Source organism: Bubalus kerabau, chromosome 12 (genome assembly GCF_029407905.1).
Source record: "Bubalus kerabau isolate K-KA32 ecotype Philippines breed swamp buffalo chromosome 12, PCC_UOA_SB_1v2, whole genome shotgun sequence".
Classification (NCBI taxonomy): domain Eukaryota; kingdom Metazoa; phylum Chordata; class Mammalia; order Artiodactyla; family Bovidae; genus Bubalus; species Bubalus kerabau.
In genome coordinates this window covers 19805701-19828646 of record NC_073635.1, presented here as the reverse complement: position 1 = coordinate 19828646, position 22946 = coordinate 19805701, and the positions used below count along the sequence as shown (strand labels likewise).

At 45.2% G+C, this 22946-nt stretch overlaps 1 protein-coding gene across 26 annotated transcripts in view; it reads left to right on the top strand.

The window, feature by feature from the left end:
- RCBTB1 (RCC1 and BTB domain containing protein 1) overlaps positions 1-22946 on the top strand; it is a 63297-nt gene that overhangs the window by 24811 nt on the left and 15540 nt on the right. For 21 of the 26 annotated variants that reach the window (XR_008700907.1, XM_055542183.1, XM_055542181.1 and 18 more), the window contains exons 5-11: positions 6823-6989; positions 10408-10566; positions 13256-13363; positions 13848-13990; positions 14975-15165; positions 18900-19026; positions 21329-21480. Coding sequence is in view for 24 of the 26 variants with exons in the window: in XM_055542183.1 (XP_055398158.1) it covers positions 6823-6989; positions 10408-10566; positions 13256-13363; positions 13848-13990; positions 14975-15165; positions 18900-19026; positions 21329-21480 (1047 nt within the window). In the remaining 2 variants the exon portion in view is untranslated. Of the gene's footprint in view, positions 1-328; positions 554-6822; positions 6990-10407; positions 10567-13255; positions 13364-13847; positions 13991-14974; positions 15166-18899; positions 19027-19392; positions 19881-21328; positions 21481-22946 lie in introns of those variants that run through there. The other 5 variants (XM_055542188.1, XM_055542187.1, XM_055542186.1 and 2 more) reach the window with 3 other exon arrangements.

Here is a 22946-nt window from a genome sequence, read left to right as displayed (position 1 = left end):
TCCTTCAGGTGTGTTTTTCTGACTTTTAATCTCATGTTTTTAAGTTAATATGCTTATGCTGTTGGTTTTGAATGTTCATTTTAGGCCTTCTCCTGTGACTTTCTGTAGCAGCAGATGGCATTGGCACTCTCTCTGATGAGCCTGATCAGCCTTCCCTCTGCTTACCCTGTCAGTATAGTGATGTCACCACGTGTCCACGTTCAGTTTTCACATTCCCAGGACTCGAACAGTGTTATTCACAGCTGAGCCATTCTCCTTTCTTCCACAGCTGTCTGCTTTCCTGGGCTTACTTTTCTCCCCATCTGTCATTAGCACGAGCTGGAACTCCGCTGTGTCGCAGCGTTGCTTCTGGGCACCTCTGAGCCCGTCAGGCCGCTCCAGGTCACCCTGTCCCCCGGCTCCAGCCTGGACTGGTCACTCTAAGCTGCTGCACACCTTTCGTCCTAGATCTTCATTTCACCGTCATCCTTGGAAGTCTCTTCACCTTTGTCCTTTCTGAATCGCCTACGTTTTGTTTCCCGTGTCTTCCTCCTTGGATTATACCCTCATATGGGTGAGACACATTTTCTAGTAGCTTCCCAAGAAAGGGATATGAGAGAAGTCTTTGAGACACCGTCTTAAAACGCCTTTATCTTCCCCAGGCAATTGATCCCTGACTTGTCTGCACAAAAAAGACAAAACAACAACAAAACAGCATTTTCCATGCCAATCCTTTAATAGTGTTTTGAGCATTTGCCTCTACTACCTGGTAGGCAGAGCTCAGTCCAGAGTAAAGGGTCTCTTCCTGGTCAGATTAGATCAGATCAGTCGCTCAGTCGTGTCCGACTCTTTGCGACCCCATGAACCGCAGCACGCCAGGCCTCCCTGTCTATCACCAACTCCCGGAGTTCACCCAGACTCACGTCCATCGAGTCAGTGATGCCATCCAGCCATCTCATCCTCTGTCGTCCCCTTCTCCTCCTGCCCCCAATCCCTCCCAGCATCAGAGTCTTTTCCAGTGAGTCAACTCCCATTTATAGCCCTCGAGGCTGCTGGCATTGTTCCAGTGTAATCCCCTTGCCAGCTCTGTTCGGGGGCATTTTTCCCATAGCCTTGTAGTCTCTCTTCTTGACAGAATGGTTCTTGTGCCTGCATTTTGTGGCTCTCAGGTGCAAGAGGAAGATGTCTAGATTCAACCTGTCTCCTCATCTCTGCAGGCCCCAACACCCACTCATTTCATGGCCCCAGGAGGCCACTCCAAGAGAGTGCACCAGAGGTCACTTAGTGGTTCCCATCACCTTCTTGTGATGGGCATTGACACGTCCTACTTTAATGCGCCTCTTTAATTCCTAGAGTGATCGCTTAGGGCCATGCCCCATGTGGGCATCCCTTTTCCAGTCCAGTTTCCATTGCCCATCCACCTGACCACACAGCCAGGCCATTGGTTGCAGCCGGTGAGTTGGTAAAGACCCAACCACAGGGGCTTTTCCGATTGCTCAGTTCTTGCGTCACTGCTGGGAAAACAGCCTGCAGTTCAGCCACTGAGCTGATTGTTCTTACCTCCTTCAGTCAGTCTTGCCATCCACTGGTTTTAATGTGGCCACTTTCCAAATGGGAGAGTGTCCATTTGCCTTGGAACTGTGTCTGTAAGGCCAGAAGCTCTTGGTCGCTTGGTTAGAGCTTCACAGGGCACGTCCATAAGGCAGTGGGTTCTAGCAGCTTCTCAGCCGGCTCCAGAGTTGGTCCTCGATGAACAGAGGCTGCCTGCTTCATGATACAGAAGGCACCTCCCCACCTTACCCCAGCAGTATGCCCCCCGGGTAAAACATTTCTGTTTTATTATGAAACCCTCTGGGCACTGCCTTCCTTACTAGAGTGCTTCTCCAACGCCACCCAAGATGTTGTGGGTATCTCAAGTTTCATGATTATTTTATGTCCTTCAGTCATTGAGGGAATCTCAGTTACCGCCCAGGCTACTGATTTCCTCTCAAGTGGTGGGCAGCATCTGGGAAATTTCTGGTCTGAAATCCCAGTGGTCACTGCTGGGAGGTGCTCCAGGTTGGCTGTAAGCTCCTGGTGCAGAGTGCGGGTGGCGGATACTCTCAAGGTCATGTCTGAGTCAGTGCCTTTCCACCTTTCAGCAATGGGAGAGCTGCCACCCTCTGCTAACTCAGACATACCTGCTCTCATGCAGGACCCCACTTGGATCCAGCTGTCTTTCGGGCAGTCTTACAGATGGGGCTTCCCTGCTGGCTTAGTAGCGAAGAATCCGCCTGCCAAGCATGAGATGTACGTTCAGTCCCTGGGTTGGGAAGATCCTGTGGAGAAGGGAACGGCAACCCACTCCAGTATTCTTGCCTTGGAAATCCCATGGACTGAGGATCCTGGTGGGCTACAGTCCATGGGGTTGCATAGCGTCGTACATGACCAAAGTGATTTTAAAAAGCCTGCTGTTAGTCCCCAGAAACCATCTGCCTTTCCTGCAGGCCACTGGGCAAGCTTCAATCATTCAGCAAATACATTGGTCCCAGCGCCCCAGCTTGAATTACAGTGGTGAGCTCTTCTTGTCCACGGGGTGTTCTCTCTTTAAACACCTGTTTGGGCTCAGGCAGTTCTAGGGGTTCCCAGCCAGCGCCCAGTTAAAACTGGTCTGAGGGTGGATTTCCACGCCTCATGTTTTAGGTAGGGGAAGCAGTCCCCAGTCAGAACTAATATCCATCCAATAATACCTTCAGGTAAGAGAGATGACACCACCTCACCGAGTCTGTTCCAAAACCCCAGTTTCCATCCAGACTGTCACTTGACTCCTGTCCACTGTTGCCCGTCTGCATCCTCCATTCTAAGCTTGGCTGTTAAGACTTTACCCACAGGCTTTGGAAGCACAGTGCGCTGGTCCTCTCTCCCCCTGGCTGTTTCACCCACACAGGTGCTTATGCCTTTGGGTGCCTGGCCAACGGTGGGGCCAGAAGATCCTGGCCTTTAGGTCAGTCTTTATCGTGATCATCTTTCTTATCCTCACCCCAGGGCATTCCGGATCAATTTTCTTATCTTAATCATTACCTTCTAGCTTTTTGAAAAGTGAAAAGTTGCTCAGTCGTGTCTGACTCTTTGCGACCCCATGGACTGTAGCCCACCAGGCTCCTCTGTCCATTGGATTCTCCAGGCAAGAATACTGGAGTGGGTTGCCATTTCCTTCTTCAGGGGATCTTTCCGACCTAGGCATTGAACCCATTGGGATTGAATACAGGTGCCTCCTGTATTATAGACAGATTCTTTACCATCTGAGCCACCAGGGAAGAAGCCCTTCTAGCTTTTTAAATGCCTTTAAAACTGGGATAAATAGAGTTGACTTGTTCGGGGCCCTTCGGTGTTAGAGACCAACATGGGGTCCCTTTGCTCCACCAGACTGTGACAGTGCCATGGGCGTCCCTTGGCTTCAGTTCCATCAACATCTCTCTTATTGATCCCACTCGGTAATTGAAGACTTTTATTCTGCTGGGTTGGGTCCCTTGATGCTCTCCCTTTGTCTTTCTCCATTTTCATAATTCCTTTCATGTTCTCTGTAAGATCCATATGAGGAAGTTGAGATAGCATATTGGATAAGGCATCTCAAACTATTTGATTTTGTATTCAGAGGTGAATACCCCAGGTATCGTAAAGCCAGTCCCACACGGCTTGCATCTCAGCTGCTTCATGTGGGATGTTCCATTTGCCATTAGTAGGGGAGTTGGGAAATCCCTCTTCTCAGGATAAACACACTACTGTGGCTTTTATCCAGTCCACCACCCTGGCAGTCTCCTTGGGAATAACCTCCTGGGTCACGCACAGCCACGTGTGATGGTTCAGTAGAGAGCAGTAGGTCCTGCCTCAACCCACACGTGCTCCTCCAGCCTGCAGTCTTGAAAACCACAGACACAGCTCTTATGTCAGTTGCACGCACAGCCCGTGTCAGTAAAGGTTCCTCAGGAAGCCCGAGACATCAGCCCTCAGAATGAGCCAGTTCCTGCACGCTGTACCCCCTGCCTTCGGTTGTTTCTTGGTTTCCCCTTCCCCTGCTGCTGCTGCTAAGTCACTTCAGTCGTGTCCGACTCTGTGCAACCCCATAGACAGCAGCCCACCAGGCTCCCCCGTCCCTGGGATTCTCCAGGCAAGAACACTGGAGTAGGTTGCCATTTCCTCCTCCAATGCATGAAAGTGAAAAGTGAAAGTGAAGTCGCTCAGTCGTGTCCGACTCTTAGCAACCCCATGGACTGCAGCCTACCAGGCTCCTCCATCCATGGGATTTTCCAGGCAAGAGTACTGGAGTGGGGTGCCATTGCCTTCTCCGCCCCTTCCCCTACGTTAACTATTTTCTCAGTTGACTCAGAGGTATTAGAGGTAGTTTCTGTTGCTCCTGCATAATTTTCTTGGCAGCTTTGAGGGAAATGGCTGAAGCTCAGATTGACCCAAATCTGAGCTTGAATCAACATCAAGGGCCCAACCCAGCACTTTTATTTTCATTTTGGTTGTTATATATGAAATAAGCCGGAAATTGTTCATTTAGCATGCTGCTTATTTTGCATTTCCTTATGTATCTGTTGAGCCAGTAGTTCCTTAGGAGTTGGCTCTACTCCCATTTCTAAATTGCATTGGTAACTTTGACCTTTAGTAACTGATCACAGCATGGCTGCAGTCTCGTACCACGGTGACTAGGTAGCTATCCAGGAGTCAGAGTTTCCTCGTTCTTTGCTCTTTAATCTCTTTGTCTTCAAAAAACAAATGTCTGTGAGCCATTTGCAGGCTGTTCTGCAAATCCCATTCCTGATATCAACTAAATAGAGAGTTCTTGGTTGCAGCATGTGTGTGAGAGAGAGACAGGCAGAGAGAAGGTGTTAATTAATTCCTAGACCCAATCTGTGTGTGCGTGTATGTATATAGGCATTCCCACACCAAGAAGTTCAGTTCAGTTCAGTCGCTCAGTCATGTCCAACTCTTCGCGACCCCATGAATCGCAGCACGCCAGGCCTCCCTGTCCATCACCAACTCCCGGAGTTCACTCAGACTCATGTCCATCGAGTCAGTGATGCCATCCAGCCATCTCATCCTCTGTCGTCCCCTTCTCCTCCTGCCCCCAATCCCTCCCAGCATCAGAGTCTCTTCCAGTGAGTCAACTCTTCGCATGAGGTGGCCAAAGTACTGGAGTTTCAGCTTCAGCATTATTCCTTCCAAAGAAATCCCAGGGCTGATCTCCTTCAGAATGGACTGGTTGGATCTCCTTGCAGTCCAAGGGACTCTCAAGAGTCTTCTCCAACACCACAGTTCAAAAGCATCAATTCTTCAGCGCTCAGCCTTCTTCACAGTCCAACTCTCACATCCATACATGACCACAGGAAAAACCATAGCCTTGACTAGACGGACCTTTGTTGGCAAAGTAATGTCTCTGCTTTTGAATATGCTATCTAGGTTGGTCATAGCTTTTCTTCCAAGGAGTAAGCGTCTTTTAATTTCATGGCTGCAGTCACCATCTGCAGTGATTTTGGAGCCCCCAAAAATAAAGTCTGACACTCTTTCCACTGTTTCCCCATTTATTTCCCATGAAGGGATGGGACCGGATGCCATGATCTTCGTTTTCTGAATGTTGAGCTTTAAGCCAACTTGTTCACTCTCCTCTTTCACTTTCATCAAGAGGCTTTTTTTTAGTTCCTCTTCACTTTCTGCCATAAGGGTGGTGTCATCTGCATATCTGAGGTTATTGATATTTCTCCCAGCAATCTTGATTCCAGCTTGTGTTTCTTCCAGTCCAGCGTTTCTCATGATGTACTCTGCATATAAGTTAAATAAGCAGGGTGACAGTATACAGCCTTGACGTACTCCTTTTCCTATTTGGAACACCAAGAAGTAGTGCTTGGATATTATCAGGGTGTCTAGGAATTGCACACAATTCTGATGCTATCTACTGAGAGATAGAATCAGATTGCACAGGTAAGAGGCTCAGTCCCACGACACCACCCTCCACTTGAGATGCTGGTCTCGAGCCCAGGTTGTTACCTGTGCTTCTGATTAACCTGCTGCAAATCCCAGGTTCCCTCCATCTCTCCTCGGGCTTTGTGGGTTTTTGTTTTCCACCATGCCATGTGGCATGTGGGATCTTAGTTCCCGACCCAGGGATCAAACTCAGGCCCCCTGCAGTGGAAGCACAGATTCCTAACCACTGGACCACCGGGGAATTCATGATTTGGATTGGATTAATTCTCTGGAATGACTCAAGGAACTCCAGAAAATCGATTTACTCGCTAGATGACTGATTATTATAAAAGGATATGAATCAACAGCCTGAATAAAAGAGCCTCCATCCTTGTAAGGCTTGGTGTCTAACACAGTGGCATGTGTAAGTGTTCTGGTTCTTCAACATGGAAACACTCTGAAAAGGGGCCAGAAAACTGTCCCCGGAGGTTCTTACGGAGGCTTCCTTACATAGTCATGACGGCTAAGCCATCGGCATTGGCAGTTGATTCAGCCTCCAGCCCTCTCCCCTCCAACCCACTTACCTTGTGGTTGGTTCTCCTGGCAACAGAGATGCCAGGAGATAATGTTCTTGTTATCAAAAGACACCCTCATCATTGTCAACTCTAAGGAGATTCCTCCGGTTTGGGGAGCTGTGAGCCAGGGACTGTGGATGATGACCAAGTATACAAGAGCAATGTATTTTTGTAATCTGGATGACCAAATTCATATTTCTTACAAATCACAATGTCACTAAAAGAAGTAAAGGTTAACACGAGTTGTACAGAGTCTGGGAGGAAAGTTCCGGGTCGGCTGTCTCTTCTCTGAGCTGACTGTGTGTGTGTGGCCTGCCTTGTGTAGACGGAGTTGTGTATGCCTGGGGCCACAATGGCTACAGCCAGCTTGGGAATGGGACGACCAACCAAGGCCTGGCACCCATCCAGGTCTGCACCAACCTCTTGATCAAGCAAGTGGTTGAAGTAGCTTGTGGCTCGCATCATTCAATGGCTCTGGCAGCTGATGGAGAGGTAAGTGCTCTGCTCTTATGCTTTATTGTTACTTTAATTTTGGGGGGCCATTCCTCAAGGTATGGGAGATCTTAGTTCCCTGACTGGGGATCATGCTCCCTGTAATGGAGGTGCGAAGTCTCAGCCACTGGACTGCCAGGGAAGTCCCTCGTTCACTTGCCTGTAGCTCGAAGGGTAAAGAATCTGCCTGCAACGCAGGAGACCTGGGTTTGATTCCTGTATTGGGAAGATTCTCTGGAGAAGGAAATGGCAACCCATTCCAGTATCCTTGCCTGGAGAATCCATAGACAGAGGAGCATGGTGAGCTACAGTCCATGGGGTTGCAGAAAGTTGGACATGACTGAGCAACTAACACACAGAAAAGACATGTAAAAGTTACCGTCTTAACCATTTTTAAGTGTTCGGTTCAGTGACATTAAGTATATTCATGTTGTTTTGCAACCATCACCGCCATCCATCCACAGCACTTTCATCTTGCAGAACTGACCTCTGTGCCCATTAAACATGAACTCTCTCCTTTCTTTTAGTTCCAGCCCCTGGCAACCCCCATTCTGCTTTCTAAGAATTTAACCCCTCTAGGTACCTCATATGAGTGGAATCACACAGTACTTGTCCACTGTGACCACCTTATCTCACCTGATATCCTCAAGGCTCATCCATGCGGCCGCATGTGGTGGATTTTCATCCCTTTTTAAGGCTGACACTGTTTCATTGTTTATCTGTTTTGTTTATCCATTTGTCTATTGATGAACATTTGGATCATTTCTGCCTTTGGCCATGTGAAAGTGCCTTGCCTTTTTATTTTTTTTTAAAGACCATATTTGTACTTGAACTGAATATCATGTGAACATAGCTGCCCTGGGTACATAGCTAAAACCACCGTGAGAACAAGCTCCTTCTCTAACACAGCCTATGTTGTGGGGTCTGGAGCACTCTTTTGAAGACAGTAGACTGAATTCTTAAGGCAGTTAAGTCTCTTGCTTTTTGCTCAGATTACAAATCAGATGTATATGACAGCGTTCTGTACTGTCGTTTTTTTAATGACCTCTACCTGCACCCCACCCCCAGGTCTATTTTGTTTTTCAGTAAATGTAGTGATGTCATAGCATCACTACCAACATTCCAATAGGTTCTGTACAGCTTGATTTCCTGTCCCCCCCGGCCAAGTTGCATGCATATCTTAAATGTTACTCATCCCGCTGGTTCTATCGTCTGGTGTCTTGTGTCATTTCATTCCTCTCCATCTCTATCACCTTAGGTCAGGCTTTGCCATCTCCTGGACTGCTGCCATGGGCTCTTCTGTTTCATAGCTTTTTTTTCCTTTTTTAAAATATTTATTTATTTATTTGGCTGTGCCGGATCTTAGTTGCAGCATGCAAGGACTTTAGCTGGGGAATGTGGGATCTAGTTCCCTGACCAGGGATCAAAGTCAGGCCCCCTGCGCTGGGAGTGCAGAGTCTTAGCCACTGGCCCCCGGGGCAGTCCCTATCCCATAGCTTTTACATTGGTCTACACGGTGCAGTATAACTTCTCTGTCCACTGTGTCCTTGGAAATAAAAGTCAGATTCTGTTGTTCCCTGTTTAGTCCTTCAGAGACTTTAGAGTGATTTCACTAAGTGGGGTGAGCAGCTCGGTGAGATAAAGGTTTCGTGGCTGTGATGTGCTGGAGCCAGGCCTTGCACACAGCCCTGCTGCATGGAATCTACTGTTCCCAATCTGTTTCTTGGTCAGTGGAACCCCAGTCCCCATTTTTTAAAAAAACAAACGGCAACTGCATTGGAAGAGAACTTGGGCTATTTGAAAAGAAGTGCAAAAGAGTGACAGTTGAAATTAGAACTTGCTAATTGTGCAGCCTGCTTTCCTGGTTTATTGTAACCTTAAGCATATGCTACTCTGGGACACTGGTAAATATAAATATTTACACTAGCTGGTCCTGTGAATCCACTTAGTGAAGTGAAGTGAAGTCGCTCAGTTGTGTCCGACTCTTTGCGACTCCATGGGCTGTAGCTTATCAGACTCCTCCGTCCATGGGATTTTCCAGGCAAGAGTGCTGCAGTGGATTGCCATTTCCTTCTCCAGGGAATCTTCCTGACCCAGGAATTGAACCCAGGTCTCCCGCATTGCAGGCAGACGCTTTACCGTCTGAGCCACCAGGGACGCCACTTAACAGAGTGTAATTACTTTTCTTTCTGTGCCTGTGAAATGAACCTGTGCCACATGTACTTTTTAAGATATCAGTGTGAGTTTTCAAGACAGTCCATGGGCAGCCTCAGACATGTGATCTTAGGTAGAAAATGCTGACAGAGGAGAGAGAACAGAGACTCATGGAAGCCAGAACTCAGGATGTGTGAGGACCGCTTGTCACAGGCAAGTGAGGGGGTGAGAGGGTTCCTCACAGATCTTCCTAGTGATGGAGGAAGTTATCTCCTCTGCTGCCAATATCTGCCCTCTTGGCTCGTTCTTCTCTCTGGCCACACTCTTGTTTGACAGGCTCAGTTAATAATTAACTTGAAGGGATTTTTCATTTTGTTTTTCATCTTTAGCTTAGAGATCCATTTGTGTCTCTCTCCATTAGAAATATGGTTTTCAGGCTGTGGCTGATCACAGGCAAAAAGTAAACAGGATGCAGTTGAGGAGGGGAGCTGCTTGGAGATGACAGCCAGTGAGGACTCAGAAAACATTATCAAGCACAACTCAACATTCTAGAGCAGCAGTCCTACAGTTAAAAATAATTAAAAAAAAAAAAAGAATTTCTTAACAACCCCATGTCATTCCTGTAGGGAGAGGCATCTCCTTAATACTTGTGAGTGTGACTGTGTTAGGAAGTGGAACTGTGATTAATAATTGTAATGATGGTGGGCTTGTGTCATCAGGAGGGGTCTATAGTATCGCCCACTGGTGATTAATGAGATAGAGGAAAATAAGTATTGTTTGAAGGATTTCCATGGGGAAAAAAAAAAGACTACACCCAAAGAGTTAGGCTGATTTTTGTTCATATCACTGATACTTACGTGGCACATACCTCATTTCCTTTGGATGCCAGATTTAAAAACCATAAAGAGCTACTAAAATTATTGTGGCTGTGTAACAGTGTGGAGAGTACCGCTCGACTGCTTGGGTTCATATTAGTAGTAAATCGTACTTACTAGCTGTGGAATCTCAAGCAAGTCACTTAACCTCTCTGTGTTCCCATCTACGTGTATACAGTGGGGATGATAATAGTATTAATACCGACCCCAGGGTCGTCTTTCAGGCTTCCTGTGAGGGTTAGATGGGTTCCTGTGTGTGAAGCGCTTAGGACCATTAGCACACTGTAAGGACTCATCCAGTGGGTTTGTTTTGTTTTATGATGATTATCGTGTGTGAGAATTTTCACCCTTACTCTTCTTTCTTCTTCTTTTATCCTTCTCTTGTGTAGGTATTTGCTTGGGGCTATAACAACTGCGGCCAGGTGGGGTCAGGGTCCACTGCAAATCAACCAACTCCTCGGAAAGTGACGAACTGTTTACACATTAAGAGGGTGGTTGGCATCGCCTGTGGTCAGACCTCGTCCATGGCTGTTCTGGACAATGGTGAGGTGAGCGGTCTTCGCACCCCCCTTTCTCCTGTCCTTTTCTTTATGAGGTACGGGCTTAGATCATGGAAGGAAGAGTGCTCTGATTTGATGGCTCCATGGATAGTTAACTGATAGAGGTGCAACCACAGGCTGTTCGCTCCTCATTATGAATTTTTAAGTTCCAAGGTTTATCTGCAAGTAGAAGTTGAATGTGTTTTTGCCAGGTCCACATAGCCCGATGCTTACAGGCATTTGTTTGTGATTTAATGTAGTAGATGAAAGAAGTTGATGTTACCTCTTCTAATGAAAGAGGACTCTTTTTTTTTTTTTAAGTGAAAGCTGGTTTATTTGGAGAGATACACATTCCATAGACAGAATACAGCCTGTCTCATCGAAACATTCTGCAGACAGAGTGCGGGCCATCTCAGAAGGTGAGAGGCCCTGTGCGCTCTTTAAAGTTAGCTCATGGTGTTTATAAGCACTGATGCTAATGGGCATGAAGGCTCTGTGCCTGCTGGTGTCTGCAATGCTTGCCCCTAAGAAGAAGCAACTTGCAAATGCAGAATTTTTCATCCTGATGGTTATTAGCTACTCTTAAAAAACCCACCTTTCAGTGATCCTCGACCACGGTCACCTTTGAGCTGATGGTTATTTCTATAAAATTGTTCTGGTTGCAGCTTCTACTTAAATGGACCTGTTACCACTTGTGTGTGTCCCAGTGCACAAACTTTACTCCAGGATACTTCTCTGAATGCAAATGTACGGCATCCTGCATCGGGGTGTGAGGGTGATGTAGAGTTTACTGAGTACTCAGCTCTCTTAGCTGACTTTCTGAATCAAGCCTGATACTATGCTGGATGACTTCTGAATTCCTTGAGATAGTCATCTAACATCCTCCATCCCAGTATTTTCCACTTTTTTATTTATTTATTTTTTGAAACACTTTTTTAATTTTTAAAAGTAAATTTAATTTAAAAATTATTATGTGATTATTTCAACAAAGGAAAACAAATAAGACACATGAAATAAAAAGTGAATGCCTTTCCCTCAGTTTTTTAATGGCTTGATGTATATCCTTTTGGACCTTTCTCTATAAATAGTTACATACGGGTGAGTATAATTACCTACCGCTCTTCTCTGCCAGTCTGCACCTTTTCTGCTTAACAGCATAGATGTTTTACCTGGATCCATTGGCAGACCATTTATAGTTGCTTCCATTATAACCATTATAACAGTTGCTTAATTTTCTTTGTATGGATGTTCATTTTCCATGACCCATATCCAGAACTCTTCTGATGGGCATTTCAACTTTTTTTTTTTCATATTTGGCTATTAAAAACACTGTTGCACTGATTTTCTCTGTTACTGTTTGTGTGTATATCTTTGTACACACAAGTATTTCTATAGAATAATTTTCCAGAAATAGGGTACATTTTTTGATAGCTCTTGCCAAATTTCTCCCCAGAAGGTTCAAGCCTGTTAGACTTCCGACACTGAACGTGCTTTTGGCCATCTCTTGCTAGCACCCTGAGCTCTTTGTCCCCTTTTCCCCTTGTCACAGGGGCGTGGAAGGCCCTCAGCCACGCCCGCTTGCCCTGCGTTGCCCTGGGGTGTGTTGCCACCACACCGTGTGTTTCTGATCTGAGCCAGGCCTTCTGTCTGTTCCTGGCCAGGACTTCACCCTTCACACGCTGGCTGTTCTCAGCCTTTAACACTCGCTGTCAGACCTGCCCGGCTCTGCTGCTTTGAGCGGTGACCCCTCTTGCTGCAGGCATCTGAGGGGTCCCCACATTCTCCCGTGTCTCCTCCTTACACCTCTTTCCTCTGTCCCCTCTCCTGTGGTCCTGCCGGCACTGCCTTCACTGGACCCCCATCAGAGCTCACGGTCTGCCAATGGGAGATGAGTTTATGTCTTTGAGGTTTTCCTGCCTCTGGTCTTGCTCACCACAGTCTGCAAGATCGCTCCAGAATACAACTTTAATCATGTTAATCTCTGCTTTGGTATAGGAATATTTCAGTGGCAGATCCATGGATACATCTAATGTTCCTTGGTCTGTGTTTGGGCACTTCATCCCTTGGCCCTTACTTTTCCTTCTGGTCTTTTCCCTACCACCACCCAAGGTGGGTCCAGCCAGCCCACCTGCTTGTCTCCTGAACCTACCTCTCCCTGGGATACCTTCATCCCCATCTACCCTTTAGCCAGATCTGAGCATCTCCCCTGCTCAGATTTCTGCTATCTGAAAAAATCTTTCCTTAACTTTCTTCCTATGGCTAAGTCTTTTCTCCTCTCTACCTGTAGTGCCTTGATTATATCTCTACCCCAGCACTTGCTGTCTGTCTGCAGAAAAATTGCGTATGTCCATCTCCCCTGTTCAACTGCTTCCAAAGACTTAATTCCTAGTACTTTTCAAAAAATCCTGAAATACAGTAGGTGATTAATAGTTGTTAATGAGCCTTAGGTTCCTTTTGTAGCAAGCAAGAATTAATGACTCGCCCAAGGCTATCCAGCTAGTAAGCTCTGGAGTAGAAGCTGCCAGATTCTGTCATCCCCACGCCTGAAACATCTTCTGTTTGGAGATCAGTTGTAGGACCTCATTCAGTAGAATATGAGTGTTGGAAGTGAAAGAAATCTCTCGTTTAGAAGGATTTCATTTTTATCTCTTTCCTCCTACCAGCAGTTTTAAAACCCTCTTCTCCCCCTTTCTCTAAGGTGTATGGCTGGGGCTACAACGGCAATGGTCAGCTCGGCTTGGGAAACAATGGCAATCAGCTGACTCCCGTGAGAGTGGCAGCTTTGCACAGTGTGTGTGTCAACCAGGTACGTGTGGTGGGCTCCTAGCTGCTGCTCCCCGTCTGTCTTCCCTGCTCCAACTTGGAACATCTGTGAGAATTTAGATCCTGGACCAGGGATTGAACTTGTTCCTCCTGCAATAGAAGCATGGAGTCCCAATCATTGGACCGATAGGGAAGTCCCAGAGATTCACTCTTTTAATCAGACTTGTTGAACAGTACCCTGTGCCTTCATCTGCCACATTTAATATTCTATCCTCCCTAAATTCCCATGATGAGAAGCAAGACCATGGTGCTGGCACACTGGTCTTGATAATTTGAAAAGCTACTGGGAAAAATCCAGTAGTCTCAGGTATAGGCTTTTCTAGTGCTTTTTTAATGTTCCAGAGAATGTCAGTCCATACCTGATGATGAATTGGCATTCTGCAAGAGCTGGCTGTAATCTTGAAGTTGATGTTTCCCCTGCCCTTCCTGTTCTCCTGTTGATGGTAACCATGTAAATTTACTTGCAGATTGTCTGCGGCTATGCACATACTCTAGCACTAACCGATGAGGGCTTGCTCTATGCCTGGGGAGCTAACACGTATGGGCAGCTGGGAACTGGCAATAAAAATAACCTGCTAAGCCCAGCACACATCATGGTGGAGAAAGAAAGGTAACTTGGCGGTACCATGTCTTGGGATTGTGTGTGCATGGGGACTTGGGCCTGTGTGCTGGAGCGCTGGTGTTTGGCTTTGTAGCTCTTCCGTTCATTAACGTTCTCATTGTGAACAAGAGTGCTGTACCAGTCAGCGTGAACGTGAAGTTGACATGATTCTCTTGCAGCTTTCTCAGATGACCATCCGACATAACCACCGAAAGGCATTCATGCATTTTGGTGTATTGCCTGCAGACTTCTCAGTAGGGTCTGTCCCCATGTTGAAATTTAAAACCTATTATTTTCCCTTTGGGCCAACTAAATTTTTAAATAAAATCTGCCCTTGAAAGGCCATTATCTGTTTAAATATTGATTTGATTTAATGTGTGTTACTGGAATAGATGCTTAAATGTTTGTTGAGCCATATTGTGAGTTCTTGCCCACTAAAGCTTTAGGATGTTGACTTCTAATTCTGGGACGCCACTTAAGAAGCATGCAGAGAAATGTAGTAAGTTTGGCTTGATGTCCCTTTGGATTGGGATATTCAGAGTCCATGACCCCTGGACCACTGCTTAGTCAGCCTAATGAGCGTTCTGAGCCCCAATTGGGGGAAAGAGAAAGTTGTATGTGTAAGGAAATGGTTTATTGAATACAGGATTTTTTGCTACTGGGTAAGCCCCCAGAACTGCCAGGACATTTTTTTCAGTGTCTACTTTACTCATTTACTGTGGTTGCTAGTCCGTTTTCCCAGGTTTTCCTCAACAGTATGCATTACTTGTCCTAACTTAGAATGAGCTTCGGGTGAGAACGGGGCACCAGGATGAGCGTAACCCAGAGCTGTTGCTCCAGTCTTTTGGTTTTGTCCGTATGACCTGACAGCTAACTTTCCTGGATCCTGGGCTCTTTGAGGTGTTCGGAGCGCAAAACTTTTACTTACCGTGTGTGGTGCGCTTGGGCTTCTGCGAAGCAAACATAACGTGCGTTTTTCTTAAAACTCTCCAGGGTGATAGAGATCGCGGCCTGCCACTCGGCGCACACGTCAGCCGCCAAGACGCAGGGCGGCCACGTGTACATGTGGGGCCAGTGCCGCGGCCAGTCGGTGACCCTGCCGCACCTCACGCACTTATCCTCCACCGACGACGTGTTCGCCTGCTTCGCCACGCCCGCCGTCACGTGGCGCCTCCTGTCTGTGGGTGAGAGAGAGCTCCGGCTGCCCGCCCGGACGAAGGGCACCGTCAGCGGAGCGCTGTGCCTGCGCGTCTGCTGGCTGTGGGCTCCGTCCGCTTCAGAATGCTTTATCCTCCTTCAGCTTTAAAACCCTTCCCCCAGTTAGATTTGCATGGTACTGTTTATTAAAATGCTGTGGAATATTATATGAATTTATTATTTCCTCCTCTTGGGTGTTTTCGGTTTGAGGTGAAATTCACATACAAAAATCAACCATTTTTAAAGTATACAATTCAGAGGCATTTACTGCCTTCACCATGTTGCTCAGCCAGCATTTACATCAAGCTCTGCAGCATTTCATCACCTTAGAAGAAACCCCTATACCCATTACGCAGTCACTCCCCATTCTTTCTCCCCCCCAGCCACTGGCAACTACCAGTTTGTTTGGTTTGTTTTGTTTCTGTGGATTTACCGGTTCTGGATGTTTGCCTTAAGTGGAATCTTACCATGTACAACCTTTTGTGTCTGACTTCTTTTACTCAGTGCTTTTGAGACCCATCCAGGTTGTAACGTAATACATGTCCAGTACTTCTTTTTATGACTGAATAGGAGAAGGACATGGCAACCCACTCCAGTGTTCTTGCCTGGAGAATCCCAGGGACGGCGGAGCCTGGTGGGCTGCCGTCTATGGGGTCGCACAGAGTGGGACACGACTGAAGCGACTCAGCAGCAGCAGCAGTGTCGTATTATATATACAGACCACAGTTCGTTTGTCGTCTATCTGTTGATGGACATTTGGATGGTTTCCACTTTTTGTCTATTGTGAATACCTGTTTTGAACATTCATGTACAGATATTTGAGTGTGTACAAATATTCTTAAGGGCTTTTGTAACACTGAATTTATTATATAATTTAACGTGAACTTAAAAAAAATGAAGAACTTGTTAACTTTGTGGAGTTAATTCCACTTTTTTTTCCTCCTTTTTTCCTTTCAACCAATCTCAAAGTTTTTTTTCCTTGGAGGAGAGCTAAGGAGAGATATTATGAAGGATAGTGGGGGACTTAGCTGGTAGTTAAAGACTCTGTGCTCCCACTGCAGGGGGCCCGGGTTCGATCCCTAGTCAGGGAACTAAGATCCCACCTGCCACACAGTGTGGCCTGAAAAAGAATAAAAGGATAGTGGAATTCAGGGTGATCTTTGGTTACGTCCGTCCCTTTTCTGAATACTGTCTTCCTTCATGGGCCTGTTGTTGATCGAAAATGTGAAGCTGTCATCAAGCTGAGTAGCCATTAGCAGGATAATCTTAGTCTCTTTTTATTTCTTTTTTGTACCTTTTGGCCAGTGTATTTCTTCTTTTTTTTTTTTTTTAGTGTATTTCTTCTAAATGTATTTTTTCTAAATTGTTCTTTTGTTTATAATGCAGAGGGAATAGTGAGTCAGGAAACCCTGTGCTTGAAAATGAACACAGCTGTGACAGCATGGGGTTCGGGTTGCTCAGCAGTTGATACTGAAGGTCTTGTAATACACGTCCGGCTCAGGTGTGTCAGGCGGCTGGGGCTGTCCCATCAACAGGTGACCCGTCTTTGTGGTCACGGGGGCAAGATGTTTAGGAAAAGTAAAGCTGCTGCTCAACTTAAAGAAATGGAACCTTTCCAGGTTCTTTTCCAGGTAATTCAGTGATTGTTTGCAGTGAATGTTGTGATTAGAGAAAATTTAGTTCATAGGACGGGACTCCTTGGCCATACTCACACATATGTATAGACCTGTACACATCTTCAGAGTCTCATATACCTGCCTAACCTGGACCTGTTTATGAAAGGGTTCTTGCATCTTAAAATCCTCATCTTGAAAAGATGTTCTTTTCAGACCAAATGTCCTACCATTTTCTATTAAGTTTGGAAAAAGTACAGTCACTAAGTATATCTCCCAGGTGACCTCTTTTCCTGTCCACCCTCTAAACGTCAGAAGTGTTCGTTTCCTCGCAGTTTCTGATCTCAGCAGAGTGCTGGGAAGAAAGTCAGAGGACGAATGGGTGCCTCTGAAGAACAGTTTCTTCTCTGGAGGGTGGTACTAGTTGCCAGAAACCAAGGTGGTCAGCCCTTAGGACGAGATGCAGGAGTTGAGGCGCTGAGAAGAACTGTGTTCTGGGTGGGGAGGGTGGGTAACAATCTAGGCTCTTGGACTCTTTGCCCATCTTAGTTATTTCCCGTCTTTTCATTCACTGGGGATTCAGATTACAGGGTCAGATTTTTGAGAGAATATCCACCTTTCCTCCACAGCCAAGAGAGCTCTGCATCATCAGGGTCGGAGGGGAGGCTGTAGGTTAGAGTAACAGGACTTAGGCAAATGGTATTTCCTTAGGAGAGTCTGATAATAGAGCTCATGGAAAGCTCGTTGTTAGGTTTCAGCCTAGCTTTTAGCAGTTGTCCCTCTGTAAGAGTTGCCCTGGTAACAGCAGCTGCTGCGAGTCTTGGGGGAAGTTCTCATGTTGGGGGAATTGGAAATGGGTCTCCTGCCTCAATAGTACCTTCATTCAGCAGTGCCAGTGAGGGTCTCTGGAATTTGTAAGTTTCCCTGTTAGCCAGCTTCTTCCTCTTTTCCTTTGTTCACACATGTAAAGCACAAGAAAGTGTTGCATGAGTTTGTACGGATGCCTTTTGTTTTCTTCATGATGACACGGTTCTACTTACATCTAAGAATTAAATGTCCTTGCATCTTTTTATCGGGCAGTGTGACCACGGTTTTGTAACGCCACTCCTCTTAAGTACACATTCCTACTAAGTAAATTTGCTCTGCTTTTAGATAGTGTGTGAGGATTATTGTTTGTGCAGCATTAATTTTTAAGGTTAAGAAGGATGTTTAGATGCCAGGGAGGGAGGGAAAAGGGTCACCCTGGGAAGGAACACCACTCCAGCATGACCACTCAAGTGAGGAATGTGTTTCTTGGGACTCCTTGAATTGAATTTACCAACTCCTTGAAACTACCCTAAAAGCAGAGCAGGTGTCCGAAAGTGCTTCAGTGGAGGAAAACTGATCAGTTCTCAGCCTTAGATGAACACTGCTCAAACTTTGGAGAGAAGAGTTTAGGTAAAATGACAATCTATAACTTTTTCTTTTCAAAAAGATTTTTTTTTTAAAGTGGACCATGTTTAAATGTGGACCATGTCTTGATTGAATTTGTTACAACAGTGATTCTGTTTTATGTTTTGGGTTTTTTTGGATTTTAGCTTCCCGACTAGGGATCAGACCCACACCCCCGAGCTAGAAGGTGAAGTTTTAACTACTGGACCAGGGAAGTCCACAGAATACACATTTCTAATGTCTAGCTTAGTTTGGAAGACCGGTTTTTGGCCTTTCCAAATATACATTTTTTAAAAATTAATTTTTTTTATTGAAGGATAATTGCTTTACAGAATCCAAATATATACATTTTTTTTCTTATAGTTTATACACTTGGTGACATTTAGGTATCACCAGCTGCTGAGACTCACCTTCTCATCTCGGGACATCAAGTTATCTCCTTTGTCTGCAGTACCTTCATTCAGTGCTGACGAGGGCCCCTGGAATTTTTTGTCTCCCTGTTAGCCTGTGAAATTTAATTTCTGTGACATTGATTTTAATACTGGAAAGTTGATTTGTCGAGTAAGGTGTGAACTCTTCTGAGAAAAATCTAATGGAATTATCCATCATGCTAATCACTATCTTTGTAAAGTCTTTCAAAGCTTGAGCACCTGTGTTAATGTGCTTGCTTCCTTCAGAGCATGAAGACTTTCTAACAGTTGCAGAGTCACTGAAGAAAGAATTTGACAGTCCAGAAACTGCCGATCTGAAGTTTCGAATTGATGGGAAATACATCCATGTCCATAAAGCTGTTTTGAAAATCAGGTATTTTCTCATGAGTTTAGACTCATCAGTAACCTTACTCTTTTGCAGTCTCCATTTCCTTGTTATTCCACACAATGGAGACTAATAAGAACTAATCTTGGGAGTAGAGTGAAACAGCACACTTAATAATTTTGCACGTAGTATCAGTCCACTCATTATTGAAAAGTTTTGCATGTATGTTTGTGTGTGTGTGTGCGCGCGTGTACACTCATGCGCCTTTTAGAAAAAGCATAATGTGGGAGTATTTTTCTGTATTTTTTGTTAAATGAAGTAGCTCGTACATAATTATTTCCATCAAAAAAATTGTATATAGCTTTAAGAAAATACAAAGGCCCATCAGTGAAAAGTGTATATGTCTTCTTTTAGTTAAAACTTCCAGAGAAGGCAGTGGAAACCCACTCCAGTACTCTTGCCTGGAAAATCCCATGGACAGAGGAGCCTGGTGGGCAGCAGTCCATGGGGTTGCAAAGAGGCGGACATGACTGAGCGACTTCACTTTCATGCATTGGAGAAGGAAATGGCAGCCCACTCCAGTGTTCTTGCCTGGAGAATCCCAGGGACGGGGGAGCCTGGTGGGCTGCTGTCTATGGGGTCACACAGAGTCGGACGACTGAAGCGACTTAGCAGCAGCAGCAGTTAAAACTTCATTTTCCACAAGCAGAAAACTTAGGAATACTGGACTTTCTGGTCCTGAGAGACATCTAATTCCCGGTTGAAGAAACGTTCTCTAAATACGGTGCATGGCAGGAGTTCTCTGTATAAATGTGAGGGAACTTGTGTTAATTAATAACTGGATGATTGGTCACCGAGGCTGCCATTCGAGAGGGAGGCACACAAAATCTGACCATTGAGAGGTAAACTGGCCATTTACGAGTCTTTTTTCAAAATTTAGTTTAACATCTATTTACAAAACAACATGTTTTTAGGGAACTAAAATGCTGTGTCATTCATTACTTTAAGGGAGTAAGTGTCTATACCAAAGTAGTCATTGAAAAGGTGAAGGGGAATTGTTTCTGTCTGAATACCTGTGGTCAGCCCATGCATAGTGTTCTGACCGAGTTCATCTATTAACCCTTGCCTAGACAGTAACTTTTTCCCTCCCAGACAAGGTAATTTCTTTTGTAAGTGGAGCCATTCTTTTCAGTATTCTGAATGGATATTGAACATATATTTGTGTTTTTCTACTGTAACTCATTTTAAAAAGGATTTGAAAAGATGATTTAAAAAAAATTATGAAGTATGTTACACTTAAAGAAAATCAAATATTCAGAAATCAGTTCCTCATTTAGGTGTATCTGTATATGTAAATACAATACAAAAAGACCTATTTAGTTTTTCTTCAAATATGTGACTATCCTAGTGAGTGTCACAAATAAATTGGTAACAGGCTTGGAAGGAGAAGAAGGGGAGCAGATGAAAGAAAAGGAACAAAGTTGGGACGGTGGCTGTTTTGAGGATGAGTCAAAAAAGAAGGAAAGTTGTCATGTACGGTAATGGAATAAAAATCCTTTTGAACATAATCCAGTTAACTTTTAAAACCATTTTAAGAATGTGCCGATTACAAAAATGCTGATTGCAAGAATGTGCTGGTAACATACAAACACTGAATCATTTGAGTGGTATTGATACATATCGATATGGCAATGGCAACCCACTCCAGTACCCTTGCCTGGAAAATCCCATGGGCAGAGGAGCCTGGTAGGCTGCAGTCCATGGGGTCGTGAAGAGTTGGACATGACTGAGCGACTTCACTTTCACTTTTGACTTTGATACATTGGAGAAGGAAATGGCAGCCCACTCCAGTGTTCTTGCCTGGAGAATCCCAGGGACGGGGGAGCCTGGTGGGCTGCCATCTATGGGGTCGCACAGAGTCGGACACGACTGAAGCGACTTAGCAGCAGTTAGCAGCAGCAGATACATATCAAAAGTTTGAACAGTCACTTTTGAATTTCTTTTCAATTTCATTGTTTGAAATGCCCTTCTGTATAACATCTTTTAAACAAAACAGGTAAGCAAAAGCCTTAATCTGAAATGAGGTCTGTCAGATGCAAACAGTGGTACTTGTTGAAGCGCTGGCTACTTCGAGGCTATGTATAGGTCTTACTGTTTTAATAGGCAATACCTTAAAGAATGAAAGTGAGTGTACGTAAAAGGTGAATATAAAAACCCTTGCATGTGGAACATATTTTGGTTCTTGTACGTGGAATGAATGTACTACTCAAATAGAGTAAACATCCCTGTAATACTTTTTTATCCTTGCTTCCACCGACTTAAGCAGGTGAGTTTTGCTGTTCTGTTTCAGGTGTGAGCACTTTCGATCCATGTTCCAGTCTTACTGGAATGAGGACATGAAGGAGGTGATAGAGATAGACCAGTTCTCCTATGCTGTGTACCGTGCCTTTCTCCAGTACCTCTACACAGACGCAGTGGACCTGCCCCCTGAGGACGCCATAGGTACCAGCCACGCTGGGACTGGCCAAGGCACAGGGTCAAAAATATGTCTCCCCAACTCTTACTGGGCTCACCTTGTGACTCAGCTGGTTAAGAATCTGCCTGCAATGCAGGAGACCTGGGTTCCATCCCTGGGTTGGGAAGATCCTCTGGAGAAGGGAAAAGCTACCCACTTCGGTATTCTGGCCTGGAGAATTTCATGGACTGTATAGTCCATGGGGTCACAAAGAGTCAGACACAACTGAGCGACTTTCCCATACTCTTATAGTTCAGTTAGTTGCTCAGTCATGTCTGACTCTCTGCGATCCCATGGACTGCAGCACGCCAGGCCTCCCTGTCCATCACCAGCTCCTGGAGTTTACTCAAACTCATGTCCATCGAGTCAGTGATGCCATCCAACCATCTCATCCTCTATTGTCCCCTTCTCCTCCTTCCTTCAATCTTTCCCAGTATCAGAGTCTTTTCCAGTGAATCAGTTCTTCGCATCAGGTGGCCGAAGTATTGGAGCTTCAGATTCAGCATCAGTCCTTCCAGTGAATATTCAGGACTGATTTCCTTTAGGATGGACTGGTTGGATCTCCTTGCAGTCCAAGGGACTCTCAAGAGTCTCCTCCAACACCACAGTTCGAAAGCATCAGTTCTTTGGTGCTCAGCTTTCTTTATAGTCCAACTCTCACATCCATACATGACTCCTGGAAAAACCATAGCTTTGACTAGATGGACCTTTGTTGACAAAGGAATGTCTCTACTTTTTAATATGTTGTCTAGGTTGATAATAACTTTTCTTCCAAGGAGCAAATGTCTTGTAATTTCATGTCTGCAGTCACCATCTGCAGTGATTTTGGAGCCCCCCCAGATAAAGTCTGTCACTGTTCCCATTGTTTTCCCATCTGTTTGCCATGAAGTGATGGGACCAGATGCCATGATCTTAGTTTTCTGATAGTATTGAAGGGTAAAAGGTTTCAGATTTACTGGTTTTTAACATGGTTTTTAAGAATGATTTAAAGTAAATGCCTTTAGAAATAGTATTGAATTTGGGTGAGAGATAAACTTCCAGTTTGGGGTTAGTAGATGTAAACTATTACATACAGGATGGATAAACAACATCCTAGTGTATAGCACGGGGAACCATATTCGAATGGAAAAGAGTGTAAAAGAGAATACCTTGTTCAGTCGCCAGGTCATGTCAGACTGTTTACAACCCCATGGACTGCAGCATGCCAAGCTTCCCTGTCCCTCACAGGGAATATGCATTTGTCTTATGATATGCTCCAGGAGATGGTGAAGGACAGGGAAGCCTGGCATGCTGCAGTCCATGAGGTCGTGAAGAATCAGACACAACTGAGCAACTGAGCAACAGGATGGTAGAGTATATAAGTGGGTAACGGAGTCGCTTTGCTGTGCAGCAGAAATTAACACAATATTGTAAGTCAACTATATGTCAATTAAAAAAAAATTCAGAAAGTATA